This window comes from Jaculus jaculus, chromosome 14 (assembly GCF_020740685.1).
Source record: "Jaculus jaculus isolate mJacJac1 chromosome 14, mJacJac1.mat.Y.cur, whole genome shotgun sequence".
NCBI classification, from domain to species: Eukaryota; Metazoa; Chordata; class Mammalia; order Rodentia; family Dipodidae; genus Jaculus; species Jaculus jaculus.
In genome coordinates, this window is record NC_059115.1 from 4,375,591 (window position 1) to 4,388,866 (window position 13,276).

The 13,276-nt window shown below is 51.8% G+C and overlaps 1 protein-coding gene across 2 annotated transcripts in view; it reads left to right on the top strand.

The window, feature by feature from the left end:
* The window catches only part of Ppp1r13l (protein phosphatase 1 regulatory subunit 13 like), a 25,644-nt gene extending 15,731 nt beyond the window's left edge, over window positions 1–9,913 (top strand). For both annotated transcript variants that reach the window (XM_045133729.1, XM_045133730.1), the window contains exons 7-13: window positions 1,688–2,141; window positions 3,545–4,005; window positions 5,937–6,068; window positions 6,171–6,304; window positions 6,963–7,129; window positions 8,464–8,663; window positions 9,404–9,913. In XM_045133729.1, coding sequence (XP_044989664.1) covers window positions 1,688–2,141; window positions 3,545–4,005; window positions 5,937–6,068; window positions 6,171–6,304; window positions 6,963–7,129; window positions 8,464–8,663; window positions 9,404–9,442 — 1,587 coding nt within the window. In that variant the 3' untranslated portion in view covers window positions 9,443–9,913. The remainder of the gene's footprint in view (window positions 1–1,687; window positions 2,142–3,544; window positions 4,006–5,936; window positions 6,069–6,170; window positions 6,305–6,962; window positions 7,130–8,463; window positions 8,664–9,403) is intronic.
* The last annotated feature ends 3,363 nt before the right edge of the window (window positions 9,914–13,276 follow it).

Genomic DNA, 13,276 nt, shown 5'->3' on the forward strand with positions numbered 1-13,276 from the left:
AGGGATTGAACCTAGGGCCTGCTGTACGTTAGGAAACAGACCTACCGCTAGCCACGCCCCCAGCCCCTCGCTGTGGATCCTAGGCAAGTGCTCTACCTCTGAGCCACGCCCCCAGCCCCTCACTGTGGACTCTAGACAAGTGCTCTACCTCTGAGCCACGCCCCCAGCCCCTCACTGTGGATCCTAGACAGGTGCTCTACCTCTGAGCCACGCCCCCAGCCCCTCACTGTGGATCTAGACAAGTGCTCTACCTCTGAGCCACGCCCCCAGCCCCTCACTGCGGATCTAGACAAGTTCTCTACCTCTGAGCCACGCCCCCAGCCCCTCACTGTGGGTTCTAGACAAGTGCTCTACCTCTGAGCCACGCCCCCAGCCCCTCACTGTGGACTCTAGACAAGTGCTCTACCTCTGAGCCACGCCCCCAGCCCCTCACTGTGGATCCTAGACAAGTGCTCTACCTCTGAGCCACGCCCCCAGCCCCTCACTGTGGATCCTAGACAAGTGCTCTACCTCTGAGCCACGCCCCCAGCCCCTCACTGTGGGCTCTAGACAAGTGCTCTACCTCTGAGCCACGCCCCCAGCCCCTCACTGTGGATTCTAGACAAGTGCTCTACCTCTGAGCCACGCTCCCAGCCCCTCACTGTGGATCCTAGACAAGTGCTCTATTGCTGATCTACATCTCCAGTCCTCTTTTCAGTGTTTGCAGAGTTTTGTTTTTTCAAGGCAGGGTCTCCACTCTAGCCCAGGCTGACCTGGAATTCACTCTGTAGACTCAGGGTGGCCTCGAACTCGCATGATCCTCCTACCTCTGCCTCCCAACTGCTGGGATTAAAGGCGTGCGCCAACCATGCCGGGCTTGGAAGGGGTTTTTTTTTTAGCCCTTGCGGGCCTTGAATTTGCTATGTGAAGGAGAGTGACCCTTGAACTTTTGATCCTCCTGCCTCCGGTTTCCCAGTGCTGAAATGACAGGTGAGCGCCGCCGCACTTTTCTGGCCATTCCTCTTTATATATATATATATGGTGTCCAAATGTCACCACATTGGCCAGGCTGGCCTTGAACTCACTCTGTAGTTCAGCCTTGAATTTTCCATCCTTTGTTTTAGCCTCTGCTCTTCTTTCTTTTCTTTTTTTTTCCCGGTTTTTCGAGGTAGGGTCCCCCTGCAGTCCAGGCTGACCTGAAATTCTCTATGTAGTCGCAGGCTGGCCTCCAACTCACGACAATCTTCCTACCACAGCTTCTCCAGTGCTGGGATTAAAAGGCGCGCACCATCAAGATGGGCTTGCCTCTGCTTTTTTTTTTTTTTTTTTTTTAACCCCTAGGTAGGGTCTCACTTTAGCCCAGGCTGACCTGGAATTCACTATGTAGTCTCAGGGTGGCCTTGAACTCAGGGTGATCCTCTGCCTCCCAAGAGCTGGGACTAAAGGCGTGCGTCACCACGCCCGGGTGCTCTTTTTTTTTTTTTTTTTTTTTGCCCCCTTTCTTTCTTTTTGTTCTGTATCCCAGGCTGACCATCCTCTTGCCTCTACCTCCTGAGTGTGGAGATTACTGGGATGCACAGGAACACACCCAGGTTCCTTTCTGCCCTTTTCCAGAGCCCTTCGCCCTTACTTGTCCTCACTACTTCGCCAGCTCATCTTCCTCCCCCTCTCCCCGACTTTCTCTCCCCTCTCCCCCTGACCCCCGCAGGACAACCTCACCAGCGCCACGCTGCCTCGCAATTACAAGGTGTCCCCTCTGGCCAGCGACAGACGTTCGGATGTGGGCAGCTACCGCCGCTCGCTGGGCTCCACCGGGCCGTCAGGCACTTTGCCCCGAAGCTGGCAGCCGGCCAACCGCATCCCCATGCCTCCCTCCAGCCCCCAGCCCCGCAGTGCCCCCCGCCAGCGCCCCATTCCCCTCAGCATGATATTCAAGCTACAGAACGCCTTCTGGGAGCACGGGGCCAGCAGGGCCATGCTCCCGGGTGCCCCGATCTTCTCCCGAGTACCCCCACCTAAGCTGCCTCCCCAACCCCAGCCGCCGCCCCAGCCCCAGCACCAGCCCCAGTCCCAAATGCCGTCCCAGCCTCAGCCCCAGAACCCCCAGCCTCAGACTCCAGGCCCCCAGCTCTCACAACAGACCTGGCCTCCTATGAACGAAGGTGAGTCCGCAGGGGGGCAGGATGGAGGGAAGACACATGTCAGGGACCAGGGGAGACGTCACAGCCAAGCCTCAGCTAGACCCTGTGGCCACCTAGACCAGCTGAGTGTGGAAACTCAGAGGAGACAGGGTGATACATTGGTTAAGTGGGTCGAATGCTGTGTGGCCTCTGGCAGATGATGTCACTTCTCTGAGCCAAAATTTCTGAGCGGGAAATGAGAATAGCAAGTAAACCTATCTCATATGTGTGTGTGTGTGTGTGTGTGTGTGTGTGTGTACATATATATATATATATATATATATATATATATATATATATATATATATATATTTGAGAGAGAGAGGCAGAGAGAAAGAGAGAATGGGCACACTAGGGTCTCCAACCACTGCAAACGAACTCCAGCCGCACGTGCCCTCTGTGCATCTGGCTAATTCCTGGGGAATTGAGCCGGGGTCCTTAGACTTCGCAGGCAAACGGCTTAACCGCTAAGCCATTTCCCCAGCCCCAAACCTATCTGTTTGTTTGAGGCAGGGTCTCACCGAATGCTGGGCTCACCTGGGACTTACTTTGTTGCCCAGGTTAGTTTCCTACTCATGGTAACCCTTCTACCTCAGGCTCTGAAGTGCTGAGAGTAAATTTACTTTAAAAATATTTGTTTACAAATAACATCAAATGGTGATGAGGATGCTAGGGAGAGGAGCCCTTACATACTGCTGGCGAGAAGGTTAACTAGTCCAACCACTGTGGAAGTTAGTGAAAAGCTCTTTCATGTATGTATATGTATGTATGTATGTGTGTATGTGTGTGATATACACACATACATACATACATATACATATATACGTGGTGGTGCATGCCTTTAATCCCAGCACTTGGGAAGCAGAGGTAGGAGGATCACCATGAGTTCTAGGGCACCCTGAGATTGCATAGCGAATTCCAGGTCAGCCTGGGCTAGAGTGAGACCCCACCTCGAAAAACCAAAACAACATTTTTTTGTTGTTTATTTATTTATTAGAGAGCGAGAGGTAAGTAGGTAGTGAGAGAGAGAGGTGCTCCAGGTTCTCCAGCCACTGCAAACTAACTCCAGACTCACGCATCACCTCGTGCATCTGGCTTATGTGGATCCTGGGGAATTGAACCTGAGTCCTTAGGCTTCACAAGCAAGTGCCTTAATTAACCGGTGAGCCATCTCTGCAGCCCAAATAAATAAAAAGTTACGCTGGAAGGTGCTGGGCACATCCTAAGGGTTCGGTAAGCAAGAGCCATCATGACTGACACATTATCCAGAGAGGGCAACTGCGCGGAGGTTACCCTGCAAAGATGCTGGAAGCTGTGGGGAGTCTTGGGAGACTCGTGGGGAGCCCCTCCTCTGATTGAGGGGGGACGGATCTTGCTCTTGCTAGGCCTCCTCAAATCCCCTGCGGACCCGGAGCCCGAGCCCGAGCTCGAGGGGCTGCTGAGCCCCGCGCTGGAGGCCGGGGATGTAGACGAAGGCGCCGTGACGCGACCCCTCAGCCCTACCAGGCTTCAGCCGGCGCTGCCACCGGAGGCGCAGACGGTGCCCGAGCTCGAGGAGGTGGCCCGCGTGCTGGCAGAGATCCCCCGGCCCCTCAAACGCAGGGGCTCCATGGAGCAGAGCCCCGCCGTGGCCCTGCCCCCCACGCACAAGAAACAGTACCAGCAAATCATAAGCCGCCTCTTCCACCGGCATGGGGGACCGGGCCCTGGGGGGCCTGAGCCCGAGCTGTCCTCCATCACCGAGGGGTCCGAAGCTAGGGCAGGACCCCCGGCTCCCGCTCCCCCAGCTCCCATCCCACCCCCAGCCCCACCCCAGAGCAGCCCTCTGGAGCAGCCCCAGAACGTGGTACGTGACACAGGAGGAAACTCGGTGTGTGTGTGTGTGTGTTGGGGAGGGGGTTCTGTGTGCTCGCATCTGGATCGACTTGCAACAAAGGTGCCTTGCACACATGGTGGACTGGCAGCTAATTGGACTTCGACCCCAGGCCCTGTCTCCCTGCTGACCCACCATACTTTGGGATTAGCACACCTACATGGTCCAAGATGGCGCGCACCATGTTGCAAGGGAAGCTGGGAAATGTAGTCTTTGCTCTAAGAATGTATTCAGGGGATCTGGGCGAGGAGGGAGGGAAGGAGGGATGGATGGCAAATTGTCTACCTGGACAATTTATTCTCTCTCTCTGCTTCTGCCTCTCTTTCCCTCTCTCTCTCTCTCTCTCCCCCTTCCCTCTTCCTCTCCCTCTCACTCTAGCCCAGGCTGATGGTGATTCTCCTACCTCTGCCTCCCAAGTACTGGGATTAAAAGGCGTGCACCACCATGCCCGGCTTTTAGCCGTTTTTGTTTGTTTTGAGGTAGGACCTCACCTCACTCACTCTAGCCAGGCTTATTTTTCGTTTGCTTTTTTTTTTTTTTTTACCTTGTCTTTCTTTTTTAATATTTATATTTTTACTTATTTGAGAGATACAGAAATAGGCAGGGAGAGAGAGAGAGAGAGAGAGAATGGACACGCCAGGGCCTCCAGCCACGGCAGAGAAATTCCAGATGCATGTGCCACCTTGTGCATCTGGTTTATGTGGGTCCTGGGGAGTCGAACCTGGGTCGTTTGGCTTTGCAGTCAAGCACCTTAGCCGCTAAGCCATCTCTCCAGCCCTATCTCCCTCTCCCTTTCTTCCCCCCCCTCCCTTTTTCTTTCTGTTTTATAAAGGTAGGGTTTCACTTTAGCCCCGGGTTGACCTGGAGTTAACTATGTAGTCTCAGGGCGGCCTCAAACTCAAGGGCAATCCTGCCTCAGCCCTCAGTGCTGGGACTAAAGGAACCACCACCACAGGCTTTGAAATTTATTTTGTTTGCTTTTTTTTCTTTTCTGGGTCTTTTTTGGGGGTGTGGGGAGAAGTTTCGAGGTAGGGTTTTACTCTAGCCCAGGCTGACTTGGAATTCACTCTATAGTCTTAGATGGCCTTGATCTCAGGGTGATCTTCCTACCTCTGCTAGGATTAAAGGCTCGTGGCATCACGCAATAATGAAGGTAGCCTGGTGTGGTGGCACATGCCTTTAATCCCTTAGGAGGATCACGGTGAGTTCAAAGCCAGAGTGAGTTCCAGGTCTGTCTGAGAGAGAGCAAGACCCTACTCAAAAAACAAACAAACAAAAAATATATGTGGGGCTGGAGAGATGGTTTAGCGGTTAAGCGCTTGCCTGTGAAGCCTAAGGACCTTGGTTCGAGGCTCGGTTCCCCAGGTCCCACGTTAGCCAGATGCACAAGGGGGCGCACGCGTCTGGAGTTTGTTTGCAGTGGCTGGAGGCCCTGGCGTGCCCATTCTCTCTCTCTCCCTCTATCTGTCTTTCTCTCTGTGTCTGTAGCTCTCAAATAAATAAATTAATTAATTAAAAAAAAAGAGGGTCTGGAGAGATGGCTTAGCTGTTAAGGCATTTGTCTGCAAACTCAAAGGATCTCTGTTCTCCATAACACACGTAAGGCAGATGCACAAGGGGCACATGCATCTAGAGTTCATTTGCAGTGGCTGGAGATCCTGGGGCACCCATTCTCGCTCTTTCTCTCTCTCAAATAATAAAACATTTTTTAAAAGAGAATATATGTAGCCTAATAAATATGAATAAAATAAAGCCACAGGATTGCCTAATTCGGGAACCAGGTGTATGAGGATGTAGCCGGTCTGGTGTAGCATCGTGGTGCGAATCCCCCGTCCTGACGATGACCTAGGAAGTGAGTAGACACCCAGCATGGCTGAAGCGCCCTCCTGCCCTGACCCCTGCAGGAGATGCGCTCGGTGCTGCGCAAGGCAGGTTCCCCGCGCAAGGCCCGGCGTGCGCGCCTCAACCCGCTGGTACTGCTGCTGGATGCGGCGCTGACAGGGGAGCTGGACGTGGTGCAGCAGGCGGTGAAGGAGGTGGGTGAGGTCTCCTAGCCTGCACCCACCCACCATGTGATCCCACGGGGTGACTGACAGGTGACCGAGTCCCTAACCTCCCACCCCTTCGGTTCTTCCCAGATGAACGACCCGAGCCAACCCAACGAGGAAGGCATCACCGCCCTGCACAATGCCATCTGCGGTGCCAACTACCCCATCGTGGACTTCCTCATTGCCGCGGGCGCCAATGTCAACTCCCCGGACAGTCACGGCTGGTGAGAGAGAGGGGTCCTTGGTGGGTTGCAGGGGCGGGGAGGATGGACAGCACTTCTGGGGCCTGTTTTTTCATTTTACTTTTATTTATTTTTGGTTTTTTAAAATTATTTATTTATTTATTTGAGAGCAACAGACACACAGAGAGAAAGACAGATAGAGGGAGAGAGAGAGAATGGGCGCGCCAGGGCTTCCAGCCTCTGCAAAGAACTCCAGACGCGTGCGCCCCCTTGTGCATCTGGCTAACGTGGGACCTGGGGAACCGAGCCTCGAACCGGGGTCCTTAGGCTTCACAGCTAAGCCATCTCTCCAGCCCTATTTTTGGTTTTTAGAGATAGGGTTTCACTCTAGTCTAGGCTGACTTGGAATTCACTGCAGTCTCAGGGTGGCCCAGAACTCACAGTGATCCTCCTACCTCTGCCTCTATATATTTCCTTCTTTATTTATCTATTCTATGTATATCTACATATACAAATAGATACGGAGATATATGTAGCGAATGGGCTCACCCGGGCCTCTGGCCACTGCAAACAGACTCCAGATGCATGTGCCGCCTTGTGCATCCGGCTTTACGTGCGTCCTGGGGAATTGGACCTGGGTCCCTTGGCTTTGGTCCTTCGCTGCTCTCCAGCCCTCACACCTCTTCTTTGTTGCAACCAGGACACCGTTGCACTGCGCGGCGTCGTGCAATGACACGGCCATCTGCACAGCGCTGGTACAACACGGCGCCGCCATCTTCGCCACCACGCTCAGTGACGGCGCCACCGCCATCGAGAAGTGCGATCCTTACCGCGAGGGCTATGCGGACTGTGCCACCTACCTGGCAGGTGCGGGGCAAGGCTGGTGCACGGGGCGTGGTGAGCCTGAGAGCACCAACTGCGCGTGTGCGCGCGTGCACGCATGCGTGCGTGTGTTGGAGGGGGGAAATCTCAGGGAAGCTAGCTGCACAGGGTGGCGCATGTGTCTGGAGTCCCTTGGCAGTGGTTAGAGGCCCTGGTGTGCCCATTCTCTCTCTCTCTTTATCTGCCTCTTTCTCTCTGTCAGTCTTAAATAAATAAATAAATAATAAATTTTTAAAAATTTAAAAAAGAAACTTAAAAGGAAAAGGAAAAGAAAAAGAAGCTGGGCATAGTGGCGCATGACTTTAATCCCAGCACTTGGGATGCAGAGGTAGGAGGATCACCATTGAGTTTGAGGCCACCCTGAGACTTAGGTCAGCCTAAGCTAGAGCGAGACCTTATCTCGTGAGCCACCATACCCAGGCTTCTTTAAAAAAAAACAACAACAACAACAACAAATATATATATATACATATATATATTTGTTTTTATTTATTTGCAAGCTGAGAGACAGAGAAAAAACGGGCGTGCCAGGGCCTCCAGCCACTGCAGATACCTGTGCCACTTTGTGCATCTGGCTTTACGTGGGCACTGGGGAATCAAACTTCAGGCTTTGCAGGCAAACACTTTAACCGCTAAGCCATCTTTGCAGCCCTCTCTCTTTTTGGAAGCATGGTATCGTGTTATCTCGGGCTGTCCTCCGACTGGCTACAGAGCTGAGGATGGCCAAGAACTCCTGATCCTCCTGCCTCCATGGGGAGGAGACTGGAGAGATGGCTTAGCGGTTAAGGTGCTTGCCTTCAAAGCCTAAGGATCCATGTTCAACTCCCTGGATTCTACCTAAGCTAGACACACGAGGTGTGCACACACGCACAAGGTGGCATACACGTGTCTGGAACTAGAGTACAGTGGCTTGGAGGCCCTGGCATGCCGTTTCTCTCTCTCTTTCTCTCTCTCCCTTTTTCTCTTTCTTCTTCTTTTTTTTTTTTTTTTTTTTTTTTTAGGTAGGGTCTCACTCTAGCCCAGGCTGACCTGGAATTCACTATGTAGTCTCAGGGTGGCCTTGAACTCACAGTGATCCTCCTACCTCTGCCTCCCAAGTGCTGGGATTAAAGGCATGCGCCACCACGCCCGGCTCCTTTTTCTCTTTCTTAAATAAATAAATTAATTAAAAAAAGAAAAAGAAGAGAAGGAAAAAGCGTGGCTCATCCCCCAGCTGGAGCAGGCACCAAGCTTCCAGTCCTCGGTCCCATCCCTGTGCCCAGCGTGTGGCCGTGTGCCTTGGGGAACCCGGGCCGTTACCGCTGCTTGTGCGTTTTCAGACGTGGAGCAGAGCATGGGGCTGATGCACGGCGGGGCCGTGTACGCGCTCTGGGACTACAGCGCCGAGTTCGGGGACGAGCTGTCCTTCCGCGAGGGCGAGTCTGTCACCGTGTTGCGGCGGGACGGGCCGGAGGAGACAGACTGGTGGTGGGCAGCACTGCACGGCCAGGAGGGCTACGTGCCTCGCAACTACTTTGGGGTGAGCACCAAGGGGTGACCAGCCCTAGCAGCTGGTTGGGGCAAAGCTCACAGGAAAGGGAGGGAGGGGCCCAGTTTTGGTGATGCATGCCTGCACTCTCAGCTGAGGCAGGGGGATCATGGGGAGGGGGGGGATTTCAAGGGCACAGCTAGACCAGACAGGACTACAGAGGGTGAGACCCTGTCTCAAGCACGCACACACACACACACACACACACACACACACACAGTCCGTGGCATGGTAGCGCACGCCTTTAATTCCAGCACTCCGGAGGCAGAGGTAGGAGGGTTGCTGTGAGTTCGAGGCCAGCCTGGGACTATAGGGCGAGTTCCATGTCAGCCCAGGCTACAGTGAGACCCTACCTTGAAAACAAACAAATAAATAAGAGTCCAGCAGAGCCTAGTGGCGCACACCTTTAATCCCAGTTCTTGGGAGGCAGAGGTAAGGAGGCTCGCCATGAGTTTGAGGCCACCCTGAGACTATATAGTGAATTCCAGGTCAGCCTGACCTAGAGTGAGACCCTACCTGGAAAAGCAAAGCAACAACAACAAAAAAGAGAGTCCATTATTGATTGTGGTGAGGGAAGTGATTGATTAAGAAAAAGGCTCTTCTGGGTATGCTTGGTGGAGTCCTCACAGGTACTTCCTTGGGGTCCTTGGTGAGTTAGGGGGTGTGGCTCACAGACCTGTGGGGGACTGCCTCCTGTGCCTGGGATCCGGATGAATGTTCTCTTCTCGCAGCTCTTCCCTAGGGTGAAGTCTCAGAGGAACAAAGTCTAGCAGGATGAAGCCTGTTTCCCAGGGAGACAACAGCAAGTGGACCTGCCTTCCCTCCAGACCTGCCCGGCCATCCATCTACTGCTGCATTTTCACCCTGGGGGAACCACAGCCCCAGCCTTAAGATTAGCAACCTGCTTTAGGCAGGGGAGTTCATGGGGGTGCTGGGGCCGGGAGTATTGGGGGATAGGAGACACCTAGTCCCTACAGCTGCCAAATCAGATCCGTTCCCAAGTGTCTGTCACCTCCCATCTTTTGCAAGCCACTCCGCACCCCCAGCTGCATCCTGTTTCCCCCATCTGTCCCCTCAACCTCAGGGGCCTTGTCGGAGGGGGGAGGGCGCACAGGGCTCCGGAGCAGGACTCCTGCCCACTTCTCTCCAACTAAGTGCCTTCACACCCACGTGGCTTTATGTTTATGACAAAATGGGGGGTTCTTTATGAATAAAGGCAGTTTGCACAGAAATGAACTTCATTTTCTGTCTTTTTGGTTTTTTCCTTTTTATATTTTTATTTTTATTTTTTTTTGTTTTCTCTTCCAAGGTAGGGTCTCACTCTAGCCCAGGCTGACCTGGAATTCACTGTGTAATGCCAGGGTGGCCTCGAACTCATAGCAATCCTCCTACCTTTGCCTCCCAAGTGCTAGGACTAAAGGTGAGTATTAATTTTTGGTTAGTTTGTTCACTAAGCCATCTCTCCAGCCCAAATTAATTAATTTTTACAAATATTTGTAGGCCAGGCATGGTGGCTCTCACCTTTAATCTCAGCACTCAAGAAACTGTGGTAGGATGGGTGTCATGAGTTCGAAGCCAGCTTGGAGCTACAGAGTGAGTTCCAGCCCAGCCTGAACTCGAGTGAGACTCTACCTTAAAAAATCCAAAAAACAAACAGCAATAGCAAAAACCAACATCCAGGCTGGAGAGATTGTTTAGCGGTTAAGGTGCTTACCTGCAAAGCCAAAAGACACAGGTTCAATTCCCCAGGACCCATGTAAGCCAGATGCACAAGGTGGCACATGCATCTGGAGTTCATTTGCAGAGGCTGAAGGCCCTAGTGTGCCCATTCCCTCTCTCTCTATCAAATAAATGAATGAATATAAATAACAAGGCTGGATAGATGGCTTAGCTATTAGGGCACTTGCCCGTAAAGCATAAGGATCTAAGTTTGATTCTCCAGGTCCCATGTAAGCCAGATGCACATAGTGGTGCATGCATCTGGAGTGCATTTGCAGCAACTAGAGGCTCTGGAGCGCCCATTCTCATCTCTCCCTCTCTCTGTCTCTAATAAATAAATAAATAAAAATAAATCCTTAGGGGTAGAGAGACAGCCTAACATTTAAGGTGCTTGCTTGTTATGGTGGTTTGATTCAATTGTCCCCCATAAACTTAGGTGTTCTGAATGCTAGGTTCCCAGCTGATGGATATTTGGGAATTAATGCCTCCTGGAGGGAGTGTATTGTTGGGGGTGGGCTTATGGGCTTTATGGCCAGTTTCCCCACACCAGTGTTTGGCACACCCTCTGGTTGCTGTGGTCCACCTTATGTTGGCCAGGGGGTGATGTCCACCCTCTGCTCATGCCATCGTTTTTCCCTGCCATCGTGGAGCTTCCCCTCGAGCCTGTAAGCCAAAATAAATCTCTTTTTTCCCAGAAGCTGCTCTTGGTTGGGTGATTTCTACCAGCAATGCGAACCCGACTGCAACACTTGTGAAGCCAAAGGGCCCAGGTTTGGTTCCCCAGGACCTACATAAGCCAGATGCACAAAGTGGCACATGTGTCTGGAATTTGATTGCAGTGGCTGAAGGCCCTGGTGTGTCCATTCTCTCTCTCTCTCTGTCAAATAAATAAAAAATTTAAAAATTATTTAAAAAATAATATAAATCTCAAAAAAAGTGAGTTGGAGAGCTAGGTATGGTGGGACACACCTTTAATCTCAGCATTTGGGATGCAGAGGTAGGAAGATCACCAGGAGTTCAAGGCCACCCTGAAACTACAAGCTGAATCAACTACAAGCTGGGGCCGTGGGCTAGGCGGAAGTGGGTCCACCTGGGCTACAGTGAGACCCTACCTAGAAAAAAAAAAAAAAACAAAACCAAAGAACCTAAAGGGCTAGAGAGATGGCTTAGTGATTAATGGTGAATGCCTGCAAAGCCAAGGCACCTAGGTTCGATTCCCCAGGACCCACATAAGCCAGATGCACATGGTGGTGCATGCATCTGGAGTTCATTTGCAGTGGCTAAAGGCTCTGGCATGCCCATTCTATCTGCCTCTTTCTCTCGCTCTCAAACAAATAGAATAAATTTAAAAAAGAAAAGAAAAGAAAAGAAAGTGAGCTGAGAGCCGGGCTTGGTGGCACACACCTTTAATCCCAGTACTCAGGAGGCAAAGGTAGGAGGAGGATTACTGTGAGTTTGAGGCCACCCTGAGGATACATGGTGAATTCCAGGTCAGCCTGGACTACCTAGAAAAAAAAAAAACGTGGGCTGGGAATGTAGCACAGTTGCTAGAATGTTTGCCTAGCATGCATGACATGCTGTTTCAGCCCCCCAAGTCACAGGAACTGGGTGTGGGGGCGCACTCTTGTATTTCCTGTATCTAGAAGTTCAAGCTCATTTTCAGTTACATCTCAAGCTCAAAGTCACTTTGGTTAGGAGACCTTGTCACTAAACAAACAAACAAAAGGCTGTGAGAAGACAGAAAAAAAAAAAAAATCTAAAAGAAATTTTGAAACAAGTTAAGCCAAGTGTGTGGTGGTGCATGCCTTTAATCTCAGCACTCGGGAGAGAGAAAAGGATTGCTATGGTCCAAGGCCAGCCTGAGACTACATGGTGAATTACAACTCAGCCTGAGCTACAATGAGACCTTACCTCAGGCGGAAAAAAGAGGAAAAAGCAGGCTGGAGAAATGCCTTCACGGTTAAGGCATTTGCCTGCAAAGCCAAAGGACCTCCATTCAATTTTCCAGGACTCACGTAAGCCACACGCACAAGGTGGCACATGAGTCTGGAGTTCGTTTGCAGTGGCTGGAGACCCTGGTTTGTCCATTCTCCTCTCTCTCTCATCAGCTGCCTATGTCTTTCTCGCTCAAATAAATAAATAAAATATTTTTAAAAAGCAAAAGAAAAATAAAACCACAAAATCCATACACAAAACACTTGGCAGCATCAGGTCAACAACAGGGGCTAATTAAATGGGAGGAAGGTTTATAAGTTGCTTTTTATTTTTATTTATGTATTTGAGAGAGAGAGACAGAAAGAGACAGACAGAGAATGGGCGCGCCAGGGCCTCCAGCCTCTGCAAACGAACTCCAGACGCATATGCCCCCTTGTGCAGCTGGCTAACGTGGGTCCTGGGGAATCGAACCTGGGTCCTTTGTCTTTGCAGGCAAACGCCTTAACCGCTAAGCCACCTCTGCAGCCCCTCGTGAAATATTTTAAAAATAATAAGTAAACCTCACCTACTCCCGATAGTCTAAGTGTTGTGCATTGTAGCCAACGCTAATTCATAGGCTCCGAAAGGGTCTCTCCATTTCTGATCTTCTCCCCTCAGGACCCGTTAACCACGTTTACGCATCCAGGACGGATCCGGGGAGGAAGCAGCGCTAATAGAGTCGGATCGATTATCTAGGCTCTCCCAATCCTGTTCTCACTTCTCGGCCATCCACAGCCAGGCCTCCCACCTCGCCTCTCTCCGGAGCCCGCCCTTGCGTCTCCGTGCGCACGCGCAGTACCCGATTGGACCCGCCCTAGCGGAGTGACGGGCGGCTCAGCCAATAGTGTGGAGAGGAGGCTGGGGCCGACTCCGCCCCCTGCATCCCGGCCCCCTCATTGAATATTCATGAG